Source organism: Podarcis melisellensis (assembly GCF_964234715.1).
Source record: "Podarcis melisellensis genome assembly, chromosome: 13".
NCBI lineage: Eukaryota > Metazoa > Chordata > Lepidosauria > Squamata > Lacertidae > Podarcis > Podarcis melisellensis.
In genome coordinates this window covers 53,533,434-53,547,530 of record NC_138545.1, presented here as the reverse complement: position 1 = coordinate 53,547,530, position 14,097 = coordinate 53,533,434, and the positions used below count along the sequence as shown (strand labels likewise).

The 14,097-nt window shown below is 41.5% G+C and overlaps 1 protein-coding gene across 4 annotated transcripts in view; it reads right to left on the bottom strand.

The window, feature by feature from the left end:
• Positions 1–3,726: 3,726 nt before the first annotated feature.
• The window catches only part of EPB41L4B (erythrocyte membrane protein band 4.1 like 4B), a 132,583-nt gene continuing 122,212 nt past the window's right edge, over positions 3,727–14,097 (bottom strand). For 2 of the 4 annotated variants that reach the window (XM_081885838.1, XM_081885837.1), the window contains exons 24-25: positions 9,081–9,247; positions 3,728–5,801 (exon numbers count right to left, since the gene is read on the bottom strand). In XM_081885838.1, the coding sequence (XP_081741964.1) occupies positions 5,732–5,801; positions 9,081–9,247 (237 nt within the window). In that variant the 3' untranslated portion in view covers positions 3,728–5,731. Of the gene's footprint in view, positions 5,802–9,080; positions 9,248–14,097 lie in introns of all 4 variants that reach the window. The other 2 variants (XM_081885836.1, XM_081885839.1) reach the window with 2 other exon arrangements.

Sequence of the window (14,097 nt, the reverse complement as noted above, 5' to 3'; positions counted from 1 at the left end):
TTCCTATGACTAACACATTATGTGCACTTTCAAGGTCCATTGAGGAGGCTTAGCATCCACAGCTTTAACAAAGAATTTAAGGAACCTCTTTTAGAAGTTGAAAAATAGTTTATAGCTCATTCTGCCTAGTCTTCCAGGCACCCAATGAGGAGCAATTCTGGCGGAGGTTGTTTGATAACTGAAGCAATGTATTTTGAAGGGAAATTTATCAGATTAGACTTGCTTCCCACTTGTTGCATTCCTTTCTCTGGAAGATTTAAGAAAGACATTTAAGGGATTTAAGAAGAAGGAACTTGGTTAAGATAGATTTGGTAATACTGCTTGCTAATGTGACAAGATGAATAGAAATATCCTTGGAGCATCAAAGTAGAAAATTCAAACCTGATCCTGAACTCAAGTGTCTTGATGGATTGCAGAAATGTGTTGCTTAGGAAATGCTGATGTAGATTAAACTTCAGACAGTTCATTGTTTAAGAGTAACTTCAAGAGAAAAGAAAGGAATATTTCTGAACTTCAAACAGGTTAAGATTATAATCAGGGAAGAGACATGAAAATGAAGCAAATATTGATTTTAGGTTAATTCAGAACCTGAAACCTGAAGTTGTCCCCGCCAGCTGTCTAGCTACAACATTTTGCACCAGCTGGAGCTTCCAGACTAAGCCCAAACGTAGCCCCACATGGAGCACATTATGATATTCAGGTCTTGAGGTTACCAGTGCCTGACTATTGTGGCCAGACTACCCCCATCCAAGAAGGGCCACAGCTGGCCTACCAAGAGGTCTCCTGGTCACGGAGGCTGCCTCCAGCAACAAAGATGGACCCGGAAGCAACTATGAGCCTATTCTTTCAGAGGGACTGAACCTCATCCAAAATATGCAACTGACCAATCTTCCAGAAGCTGTGAGGTTGAAATCCCTGACATGAAAACAAATCACTATGAGATTGTTCTTTAATTTTCAGTTCTTTTATTGCAGGCATGAATACAGGAACAGGTAAACAGTTCAGCCACAAAAAGCCTCCCTCAAGGCATGGTCCACTAACATATGCCATAACGTGCTGCTTCTGTTCCAGGCTGCTGATCAGTTGGTCCCATGCTGGTGTAAGTTACCTGGCTCTGCAGCAGAATCTCCCCGAGATGTCTCCCTTCTCCCAACATTCTGGGATTCATTAACAGCGCTCAAAATTACAAAAACACACATTAGGGGCTGATCATGCATGCAAAACAACAGATCAGTCTCAATATACTTATTGCAAACTCCTTGAGCATCAGGACATTAAAAAAAAAGGAAACAGCAATATTCCACTGTATAAGTATAAACTCTCTGTTAACCAGGGGAAATAGCAAGAAATATATGAAAATGAGCCTCCAAAAACAAAAATATATATTTGGCTGGCACATTTAACTTTGTTTTGTTGGTCACATGTAGCTGGGAGGACATAAATTTCTCTTAACATAAAATTTAAAACAGAAACCTAATGCCAGAATAATAAGTTTAAAACTTACACGGAGCATATCCTGATGCTGATTTAGAACTTTGCACAAGGTTCTGTTCATTTCATGAGATCCAATGCCAGACCATACAGGGAAAATTACAGTCCTTTGGCTCCCAGTGAAAATTGGAGAATCCCTTTTACATTGTTTCTCTTGTCGCAACTTTTTAAACAATTCAAGAAGGTGCACCCCAATTAAGCAAATTCATTAGGGTCTGCCAGTAAAATATTGGGAATATTTTATTTACATAAAAAACACCCCACACCACCACCTCAAAAACCCCTACCCTGGAATAATAGGTTGATCTCATTGCCTGGCATAAGCCGTTATGAAAAAGCCCTTCTTAGTTGAATGAGCATCTTATGACTCATGGCTCATGCAAATATGGATCAGGGTTCAATTATCTATCATGGGCATAGGATACTGTGATTTACAGAACAGTGGACCCATTGCCTTGGGACTACTGCAAGCAGCTCCGAATAGTGGTAAGAATATTGGCAAACACCAGACGATAGAGAATCTGACTATGATATAATATGCTTCCTGTGGGAGGGGAAAGAAGCAAACGGAGGTGCATTGTACTGTGATTCCCATCCCAGAAACCTGTGGATGCTCCTGAAACTCTGCAAGATATCACAGATAAACAAGCTAACACATGTCAGATTGTGGGAAGGGAAAATAAACGGGACTTAACAGGAAAATACTGTCCACAATATTTGTAGACTCAAAAAGTCTCCCACAATGAAACAAGTGGAAATGCAATTCTTTAAAAAGAAACTGAAGATGGATTTCCAAGTCCTGAGCGTCCTTCCAAACAGGCTACATTCTGCCCTTATAAAACTGAAATCGGGCTGCTATAGAGGCCTCAGGGAGTGCAAATTTGCAATAGCTTCCACCAGAGCTGCTAACTGCAGTCCATTCAATATGGGCAAGTCTCACATGGTTCATCTGCACGACTCTTTTGCCAGCCCCAAAGCAAGTTCTGCTGGGTGATTCTCAAAGAATGAGCTTTATGACTTCTGATGGATGCAGTCAGTCAGTGAGGCATCTGATGTGACATTTGATCAATGAGAGTCTCTGTCAGTAACTCAAAACCCTCTCGACTACATGCAGAATTAAGCCTGCTTGGCTGATAAGGAGTTTCTAGTTTCTAAAAGACTGGAAATGAAAATTTCCCAGTCACTTGTTCAACTCTTTCAGAGCATGTGTAAAAAGATGCGTAATGATAATGTTTTATCAAAACTTCCGTTCTGCAATTTCAGACAGAAAAGTGATTATATACAAGGAGCACAGTGCTTTGGCGGAAAGTCAAATATTTAGCATCTATCAGAAAGGCTGTCACTATTGTGATTTATGAGTGTTTGAAATTTCAAAAATTGACCATTTTGAACTACACAAAAGCCTTAAAAGCTCAGACCAGCATTGAGATACGTCAAAACTAAAGACACCAATCTCTTCAGAACCTCATGGGCTTTAGTATGATATATCACAAGATGGGCTTACTTTAAAATTTTAATTTAAGTTACAAAATTTTAAAAAGTGATTAAAAAATTAATATGATTAACCATTTTAAAAAAAGATTGCTTTCATTATTTAATATTTCTAAGATCTACCTGCAAAACTTCAACTTGGGATCTCAACAGGGTCATATTGGAAAAAATGCTTTGTACATACATGTCTGCCTCATTGGGTTCTATGTGGGATAAATGGGTCTTCATGCAGTAAAACATAACAGAAGAAACAAGACTTCAAACTATAATATCTGTTACTTCAGGCATTTCTTTAGAAAGTTATGCAATTAAAAGGTATCTGAAATGCTAGTCAGGCTTTTCTTTTGAAAATGTGTTCCAAAGCAGAGTGATAGAATTACGGTACTGCTTTGAAATAATTATTGTTAGTACTTCATTTCATGAACATTAAAACAAAATTCATATAAAACAAAATTATTGTTTTTCAATAATGTAGACATGTATGTACAAAATATTTTTTCCTGTGTGATCCCATTGAGATCCCAATATGAAATTTCACAGGTAGATCTTAGAAATATTAAATAATCAATACAATCTTTTTGAATTTCTTAAATCATATTAATTTTTAATCACTTTTTAAAATTTAAATTTTGTAATTTAAATTTTAAAGCAAGTCCATCTTGTGACATATTATATTAAAGCCCATGAGGTTCTAAAGAGATTGGTGTTTTTAGTTTTGACGTATCTCAATGCTGGTCTGAGCTTTTAAGGTTTTTGTGTAGGCCAAAATGGTCAATTTTTTGAAATTTCAAACCCTCATAACTCACAAATGGGATGAGATAAAAAAAGCTAAAAAAAAATAGATTTAAACTTATTTTTGATCATTCAACAAGCGTACAAATTATTAAGAAAATTGGATGACATGAGGGGGGAAAGTTGGATCACTTGATATGGAATGACTCCCCCTCTCTATTGTGTGCTTTTGTGTAGGAGGAGTAATGCTTATTTAACAGAGTTCAGACATACAGCAGTTTAATATAGCGAGTGGCAACACCTATTTAATACAGTTCAGGCATACAGGAGTTTAGGAGACGCTTTACATTATTGGTGCCTATTTTGAAATTTATTTAGGTACCATAAATCACAGAAGCCCTCCCAACACTTATGCCATTTTCTTTTTATCACAAGTTCTTCATCAGTAGATTTTCAAAAGATATTCAGTTTTAACTCCTTACCCTAGTGTGAAAGACCTGAACCTGTTCTACTTATCGGCTATCACCAAGGTTTGGGTAACCCGGTGCTTGTTGGACTACCAGAATAGTTGTTGATGTTAAGAGTACCAAGAAAAAGGGTTATATCTGTAACAGAAAAACAGAGTTACCAGATCATATAAAGCAAAAATTTCTCTAACTGATGACTAACGGTAGTTTCAGAATTGAACTACGCTTTTAGGCACTGCTTAAAATTGGGAAGACAAAGTTTTCTATGAAACTTGACCTTTAATAGTGTATGTTCTTTAAGGCCTTAATATTCACCAGCACTTACATACATGCTTAACTTATATGCATGTAAGAATTTCAAATGTGGTTTTCCATGGTATGTCATGTAATTTCAGAGGACAGCCTTGCCTTGCCCTCTGTGGTACATTGTAAAGGCCTTTGGCTGTGCACAATAAATTGATTGAAGTTGAAATTTGCATGCAGAAGTTTGCAGATTAGAATTTCACTTAAAAATCTAATTTTCAATTTTATTTGGTATGATAACATGGGGATCAATGGAAGCAAACTGGAATAACTGAAAATTGTATTATTTTAATATAAAATTGAATTAACAAGGTTTTTATTTCCTGAAAGTGTAGGTGGGTTTGTGCATTTCCTCCTTGTGTGATATTGAAGTTTGGAATTTTAAAAAAGCAGCTTTTATTTTTCTATGGAGACTAACAGTCCTAGAGTAAGATGGAATCACAAGTCCTCCCCACCCTTCCCCTGCCACCATGTAGAAGTATTATATAACAAACAGCCATTATTTGTTTAAAAAACAAAACAAATGAACAACAGCAGACTGCTGCAATTTTCAGGTCTACAAAATGACCTTTTGTATATGCTATCAAAATATTCTGCATAATATTTATCCCTGTGCAGTTATTAACATATATACAGAATATTGTTTCTTAATAGAAAGCAACATACATATAGGAGAAATCTAGGAGAAAAAGAACACCGTGTGTGTGTGTGTGTGTGTGTGTGTGTATTCCTCAGTGTTCCTCTTCATTCCAGATTTACCAAAATTTGCCTCAACTTGATTTTGTAGTTTTTAAAAATCCTAACATTCAGCAGAAATAAAAGACAGAATCATAGACTGGGATCTGAAGAGAGGCTTAGGTTCAGGGAGGGGCTGGTCCCAGTCCATTTGAGTCCCTCTTGCAAACAGCTCTTGAAACTACTCTCTGTTTGAAAAGCTGTTTGCCATGCGGAAGAGAGAGGGGCAGCTGTCTGAGGTAAAAGACTGAATTCTAAACCCCTTTTTAGTGGTATAGTGGTATAGAACCACTAGTTTCATGGTTCTTTGGATCCTCGCCAGAGTAACAAATATACAAAGAAAATCCTTGAATTAACTCTTTTAGCCAACTGATTAATCCAGGATTGTAATATATCATATTGTAATGATACATTATGTTGCGCACGCACACACACAAGCAAAGGAATGTAAACAGACGAAAGGCACGAAAAGGCCCCAATCCATTCTCTGAATGAGACAGAAGTGAGAAGTTTCATAATTCTGTCATCAGCAGTCTTTTCATCAACTTTTCTCGCTCAAGTTCCCGCCTTAGAGTCTCAGCACTGTGGAATTAATGAACACACAAAGCATTTATGGGCAGAAGATGCTGCATATTTCTGTTAAAATAATTAACATTCCAGTAACACCAACCACAGAAAAAGGTAGCTTTTGATCGAGAAAAACATCCTGAAAATATTCCACTACGTAAGAAGAAATGTGACTCACATTGTGAGTTTAGTAACACCCAATCAAATCTCTTTCAGCAGCTTCTTCGCCCTGAGGTCGCTAATGATCTACTGAGCTAGAGTAAGCCTAGAGCATAAACTAATAGGGTTGTATTCAGTGGGAACTTTGTGCATAGGTCTTCAAGCGCCGCTTACCCCCATTTTGGATGGGTGACAACTGCAGCTTCTTGCAGTCCTGCACCATCCCTGGGGGGCCAGATCATGCAGAGCCAGATGTTAACCCCCCAGCTGGCTGCATTGCATTATGGGATTGCCTGTCAAATCTCTTGATTCAAATTCAAGAGCCTCACTGGTGGGCCATGAGTCAGACGTTCCCAATTGGCTCCCTCAGTGACAATAAAAGCCGATCACGTCAGTGACCCTCAGCACAGTCAGCAGAAGAGCCACCCCCCCCCCCAGTTAGGCTACAGTACTTTTTTGTTTAACCATCTTTTGCTTTCTAGGTCAATGTCAATTGTATTAAGTCTAACCATATTTATTTTACAGGTAGGTTCTAACAATGTTTTTCTTTCTTGTACTGCCTGACCTTGCTATGGATACCAATGGTTGCCATATTTGGAGCTGAGATAGACTCCGTTTGCATGTTTTGCCTTCCCCATAGCAAAATGTCACATAGCAAAATGGGTGAATTGGTGCATCAACCTGAGTGGAACCTGCAACATACTTGGGGTACCCCATTAACGGGGTCTTGGTGGAAGTCTCTGTCTAGTAGCCAAGTGTGGGGCAGACAGGTCATAGAGCTTCCAGCGGCAGCCTGAAGACTGATCTGGTTTCTGATCAATAGTATGCCCCACTTCCTTATGACTGTGCCTGTAGTGTGAAGGAAATCTATATGCAGGGGGACTTTCTAGTTCACTTTATGGCCTATTAGACTCTTGGAATTTAATTTTTGCTAGAGTTTGCATATAGAAGTGTTGGTATGAACAGAGGAGAGCAAGAAGAGAGAGGCAGAGATGTGTTATCATTGAAGAGGAAATGGCAGTGGAGAAACCTATGAAACAGAGGTAAAAACAAGCTAAAGTGGGTCAGAGAAGCAAAGAAACCGAAAAGGGTTGAAGGACTCAACAAGGAAACAAGGTGGGTATGACAATAGGAGGGAATTGAGAAAGAGTGGTCCAGAAAAGGTCTAGCTAGCCAGTCACTCCTCCGAGGAAGAAAGCAGACAAAGGCTTCTGGGGTCAATTACCTCACTGGTGGAACAAAGAATAGGAATACAGTGGTACCTCAGGTTAAGTACTTAATTCGTTCTGGAGGTCCGTACTTAACCTGAAACTGTTCTTAACCTGAAGCACCACTTTAGCTAATGGGGCCTCCTGCTGCTGCCGGAGCACAATTTCTGTTCTCATCCTGAAGCAAAGTTCTTAACCTGAAGCAATATTTCTGGGTTAGCAGAGTCTGTAACCTGAAGCGTATGTAACCTGAAGCATACGTAACCCGAGGTACCACTGTACATAGAAAGAGCAACAAAGGGTTTTCTATGATGAGATGCAGCCACTTAGGAAAGTGATGCTAAGATGGGGAATTAGCAGGGGCTCCTTGGGCACAGACTGGCACGCCCATCTCTTTCAGTCCTGGAAAACATCAGCTGCTGAGGAAGAGAAATCTGGATCAGGAACGGCTTGACCACTTGCTACCACACCATTTTCTCTTCTCTGCAGCTGCTGTTTGGCCTTCCACAGAAATGTTTGTGTACCATTATGCAGACACAACTTTTCCTTAACAAGGCAAATAGTAGCTGTTGGGTTGGCAGCAACTTTCATTAGAAAAATTGGGTGGGAGTGAAAGGTTAAGCTACCCTCCCTGTTTGCCATAGGCCCAATCTAGAAAAAGTCCTTCTGCAGTTGCAATGCACCCATTCGTCCTATCATCTTTTAAACATGAGACCATTTTTGTATGCCAGTGTGCAGGCAAGTGTGAAAGACTCACCACTAGCTATCCCTGGAGAAACCTTGGGGCTCTGAGGACCCCGAGACTCGCAATGAGGCAAGTCTCATAGCTATCTATTCACTTGGGGTTCTGGCTCCCCCCCCCCCATATAACCCCTGACAATCTACCTCTGCAACAGGGCCACCCTTGGCAGGAAAAGAACAGGATTCCTCCCCCCTGATGTTCACAATACTTCACAAATAATATAAGGCTACTTCTAGAAAATGACACAGAAGAAGGGATTACATATATCTAGCTAGTGCAGTTCCAAGTACTTGGCATAAGTTACCATACACTGTGGAGATAAGGATATTGTGCCAGGCAGGTCACAGAAAAGTAAATGAGGTGGCAAGAATTCAGGAAGGATAAGAGGCAGCGGGTGAGAAAAGGTGTAGTTTGAGGGGGAAAGAAACCTTCAGTGCCTCAGGTGAAGGGAATTGGGCAAGCAAACATCTCAGGGAGGGATTATATCTGGATAGAAGAGATGGGGCATTTTAAAAGTTAGAATGAGAAATATCAGCAGGAGAGCACTGAGACAGATCAGAAATCCATATAAGGATTTAAGGAGGGTTAGAGGAGAAACAAGAAAGGTGTGGCACTAAATTGCAGGTAGAACTGAGTGGACCAATGTGAGAAGATGGAAGAAAAGAGAGGCAAAGATTTCAATAGTTTGAGAGTCATTTAGAATGCAAATCAAAGAGGCTTCACCAAGACAGAGAAGAAGGGCTGTACTTTTGTGTAATGTTGTAAAGGGATAAGTTAATATGGGAAAGTGTGGCTGTTGTGGGCATTTTGAAGGGTTACTGCTACAGTAAATACTGATTAATACCCATTTGTATGGAAGATTTTCATTGACATGGAAACACTCCCCTGATTTAACATCTTCACACCATCCCTTATCAGGTTTCTCAGCCGACAGGTTGTCATAGCAACTTAAATATAATTAAGCATGAATATTCTGAAGAAGAGACCATGGGTGATGAGGGCTTGAGCATGTGGGAAGCCCAGGCAAAACAGCAGCGCCTTCCCTCTTCCTTCCCTGCCCCCAGGCTCTTGCTTTGCTTCCTCGACCCACATCTGAAAACTGGCCCCATGAGACACGCTTAATGACTGGTGAAAGACTTCAGAAAGAAAGCCACATAATACTTCGGTGGAATGGTTGAACAGTACCTGTCTGCCAGAGAAATTGGTTTGTGAGATGAATAGATGGTCTGCACTGTTGGCGTCGGAAAGGTTCCCACCAGAGACTTTGTCACAGATGTTGGGGCAACTGGTGATAACATCTTTGGAGATGACTGTACTACATAGCATTGTTGCTTGTTGTCTATGAATTCTGCCTACAAATGAACATAAAAGAAAAAATAGGTTTGTTGTATCTTTCCCTGTTCCCATTTCATCCACACATTTGATATCAGCAATGGTCTTTTTAAAAAGGGCGCAGCTAGATGTCAAAAGGCCATTGAGCCAAAAAACTATTATCATAATGATTGTGATGAAGAGGACCATCCAGATTTTTAGGCAAAGATTCCTCAGCATAGTGCACTTGTTGAGGATAAAATTCAAGTTCATTAGTTTTTACAAACCTCTACAGAGTTCTAAGTATAAAGTCTCTCCTAAATTCTGTAATAATTTCTGACACTTTTAACTGACAATTTTGCCAGGCTTAATACTGATTTCCCCAAACCACCTGCTACAATGAACCCTAGGAGAAAGATGCTATGGGTGATAGTCAACTACCCTGTTTTACTCAGAGTAGACCCATTGAAATGATTGACATGAGCAAGAGAGGCCCATTGATTTCAATAGATCTACTCTGAGTTGACTACCACACCCTAGTTGACTACCACACCCTATATCAACATGTAGAATTTGAAATTTTAGACTAGTAATAAACAGTGTTATTTATGGTACAACGTTGGGAATGTATGGGGGCAGCATGGGGGGCCTGGGACTCAGGGTCTGCCTGACTGGGCATCTGCTGAGGGTCCATACTCCAGCAGGGGCTGGCTGACGAGACTGGCTTGCTCTCCTGGCCATTGCAACCTGCTTGTTCGTCTGCCTCTCAAGTTTGGCCCAGACAACGGTGGTGCGGAAAAGAGCAGGCGTTGCTGCTGCTGCTGCTGCTTCCTTGCTCATTGTCACTCTGCCTGGCAGTGGAGCAAGTGGAAACAGCAATGAGGAAGAGGAGCAGCAGCAACTGGCAATAATGGCAGTGAAGAGGGAGACTTGCCGAGAGAGAAGGGCCCTTGGCAGGTGCCTGACCCAAAAGCCTTCTAAACTCTGGATCCAGCAATGGTGCCACTTTTAAGAGCCAGCACCTTGGGGGTAGGGGGAGGGTGTTCCAATGGGCGGTGTGGAGGCGTTCTTGCAGATGGCACACCCAGGTGACAGCAGCTGAGCTGCAAGCCCAATGGCAGCTTTCCACACCCTTGACGTGCTCAAGGAGCTTCTGCTGTTTTATCTGAACAAGGCCAAGATATTCTCTCTGCTCTTCACACCTTATTCCAAAGTATATCAAATGCTGAAGTTGCCAATGTCAAAGGAGAGGGAAATCTGAAATTGTGGGGCACGTGCACAAACACACATATGCATGCATGGCCAAGCAACCCTTTTGCTCCCAAGGGCGCATTGGGTGGTGGGGACTCAGCACTCACAGATGTATGCGGTACAGACATATAAAAGCACACGCCTGCTCACCCTCGCAGACACACATACACACAGAGAGAGAAAAACAAAGGCAGGTGTGCAATGGGCAGGGATACTTTGTGCCTTCCCTGACGACTGGTGCTGGGAAGAGTTGAGGAGTGTGCTGATCCTACCAGCAATCCCATCGCGTATCTCCCCCTACTCCTCAGCTGATTGGTGCTGGCAATTGCACTTCTCTCAGCCTGTTTGGTGGGCTGAGGAGAGCATGGTTGGAATGAGAAGGAAGACACAAGGAGAGAGTCCTTCCCATATAACTTCCTAATCATGTAAATCACGTTCCCACAGTCAGCCCTGTCGGGTTCAGCTGCCTTGCTGTAATGAGAAGCGAGAAACTGATGATGTAGTTCTGGATACTTACTGATCTGACAGTGATTACAATAAATGTACAGTAATTGCAATTTATGAATGTTTCAGAAAAGCCAGCAACCAGTAACTGTTAAAAAAACCCATCCCAGATTGTTTGGGTTTTTTAAGTGATCATCTGTGCAATCCCACATATGTGTGCTGTGCAAGGAAGATTGTTTGCGGATTTCTAGAGCTAGGTTAGCATTTTGGCCGGAAACCCAGCTCCATGCATATGCTCAAGGGGGGGGGGGACATGGTTCCTGTCTTCCTGCTCAGTTCCTAACAGACTGTAGCCCTGGCTATATATGCAAACACAGAGCAAGAGCAGGACAACAACGCCACCTGCAGCAGGAAAGGAGGGCTTCCAACCGGATGATCAATACTTACCACAAGCCCACCCAGCTGGGCTACAGAGTTCCCAATCAGGCCTTCTTTACGATGTCTGTTGGACAGCAAGCAGGTGCAGTTTGGAGGGAACAGCCTCCTGGGCCAAACTGGGACGTATGCCAAGTCTAATTTGGCCCATTGGCCAGAAGCTCTCCATCCCTGGGTTTGAAGTTCTAGCCATGGAGTCTGAATTTATTTATTTATTACACAGAGTCACAGTCTAAATATGGAATGTAGGAGGGTAGCAGACTGTCAAAGCAGTCTTTACCAAGTGCCATGAAGGCTGCTCCTGGGATTGCCAGGGCGCAGAAATATACAATGTTTGATTCAACACTTCTGAAAACATAAGATATGCTGCCTTTATCTGTCCACCCTTAGGTGAAACACACAGGTTCCTTGGTAGGTGGGAAACAGATGCAAAGAGGAACTGTGCAGTTTTTATATTAATAAAGCTGGGCATTAATTTTAGGTGATGTATTGGATTAAAAAAGGTCAGTGGAAGCCAAATTGGAAGCCAACCTAGATAGCTTTGCCTAGTGGCCGAAGGAAATGCTCCCTTGGATAATCAAGTTCCATCATAAGATAGAACAAGATACTCTTTCTCCATTTTGGGATCCTGCTGTTGAACAACTAAACTCAGTATCCAAGTCACACCAAAAAACAAAGCTATACCTCTTACATCATCATATAAAGAGACTCAGCAGAGGAAAATGTAAGTACCATGTTACAGACTGTAAAACAACTACATGGTATTGTGGAAGAAATCAAGGGCAAACACACAATGGCATTCATACGCTATGTCTCAGACACATTACTCTCACATTACTGCTTACCAGTGTGCTCCCACTACTAGTTTCGGAAGCTGCATTGACACCATGTTAGCCACAGTCCATAGCAATCCTGCCGTTTCATGACAAATACTGCTGTGTGGTGCATTTCCCCCCAAAATCAGCCACAGTTCAAGTAGAAAACTCAAACCACATCCCTTTCATATTTAAGAATGGTGTGATCATTTGAGACAGCCATCATGCATGTGCAGATTAGTGCGCGCGCACAGACGACAGCTTTGTGAATGGAAATTCAAGGTGGGCTCTTGCAGAGGCCCCCCTGCCCCCTCTAAAACACTCTGGAAATGTGTCTTGAAATGCGGCAGGGGGAAACTATTTTGCTGTGTTTTAAGCTCCTAATGTGAACATGCCCTCCGTGTCCTATAATGTTATCATTATAATCCTTGAGGCCAGAGCTGATCTAGGCAGATTAAGAAATAAAGCAGGAGAAGAAACCAGGGTGTGTTTTTGCCACCAGAAAGCAGAGACACCTGAAAAAGAACTATTTAATTTGGGAAACTGAGCAGCAGAAACATCTAAACAGACAAAGAAGAAGTCAAGGTTATAACAGATGAGTCGACATATGAAGTATACTATAGGATGGAGGGGGGCATCTACAAGCTGCATAACATAACAAGCAGCCAGGTATTGACTTCAGCACAAAGGACAAGATTATTCTAGCAGATAGAAAACCATAATCACAGAGATTATGTTGAAACACACCATCAAAGCGGACACATCAGATTCTCATGAAATATGTCTTCTTTGTCCCAGGCTAAGAGGGAAACCCTCTGTGAGGGAAATGCCTTGTTAGCAACTGTCTCATAGTGTACTCGCTCCAATATAACTGGACTCAAAGGTGTGCGTTACTTGCTGGATCCGTGCCTTAGCTTGCTTAGGCAGGCTGTTAAGACTCTTGATCCTTTTTGCCTATGTACCATCATGGGTGCAGCCAGGATTTATTTGGGGGGGGGCATTATCCTGGGGGGCAGAACTGAGTTATCTGTGATGGAATTGGTCAGTTAGTTAAGACAACTGCGCCCTGGCTACCATCCTGATTTCAGCATTAAGTATTTTGGCGGGAACTATACTCTGAGTTCCTCACGCTCCAGTGAGAGTCAGCCAGCTGCCACCAATCTTTCAGTATAATCACTAAAAAAAATGCCCTCCCTAGTTAGGTGCTTTTGCCTCCATCATTATTCATTTTCAGGATGAACTTGTAAACTGCCTTGGCTGCTGAAGAAAAAGTGACTGAGATGCAGTGGGAAAAGTGATATAGAGAATAATCCATGTGAAATTGCAACGGTCAGTAATTAAAGATAAAAAGGTAAACTGGCTATGTGGGCATTGATTGGGCTGGAGTTGCCTCCAATAGTCCACCATCCTAGAAGCAAGGGAGAAAGACCTCATCACCGCCTGCCTAGTTTGGGCTCTGAGAATGCAGCCACTGTGGGAGTGCAGGAACCACCTTGAGCATAGCTGAGCATAGCTTGGGCTTCCCACCAAAGGGTTAGCCTGGCTCTATGAAGTTCTGGTGACATCATAGGCAGACACAGAGATAATATGTGAAACTGCTCAGAGGCCATGAAGGAAGAGCTGTTCCTCTCTTTATAAACCCAGTTCTTAAAGGAATATAAGATGAACATAGAAATTTGCTCTTTAAGAACAACAATGTTATAAAAGAAAAAGAAAAAAACCACAACAGCTTTTTGTATAAGCCAAAAATGAGACACTTTAAATAAAGAAGCATTGAAAGGATATATACACATATTGGCAACCAAATGTGACTAAGCATGAGAGCAAAAAATTCAGACTGAGAAGCTGAATTGCAGGATCTGTCCATCCTTTAAGTACAGTTATTTTTAGCAGGGGTTATAAAGTGCTGTTGAGCATAGAACAATTTGGGTGTTAAGAAAACTGAA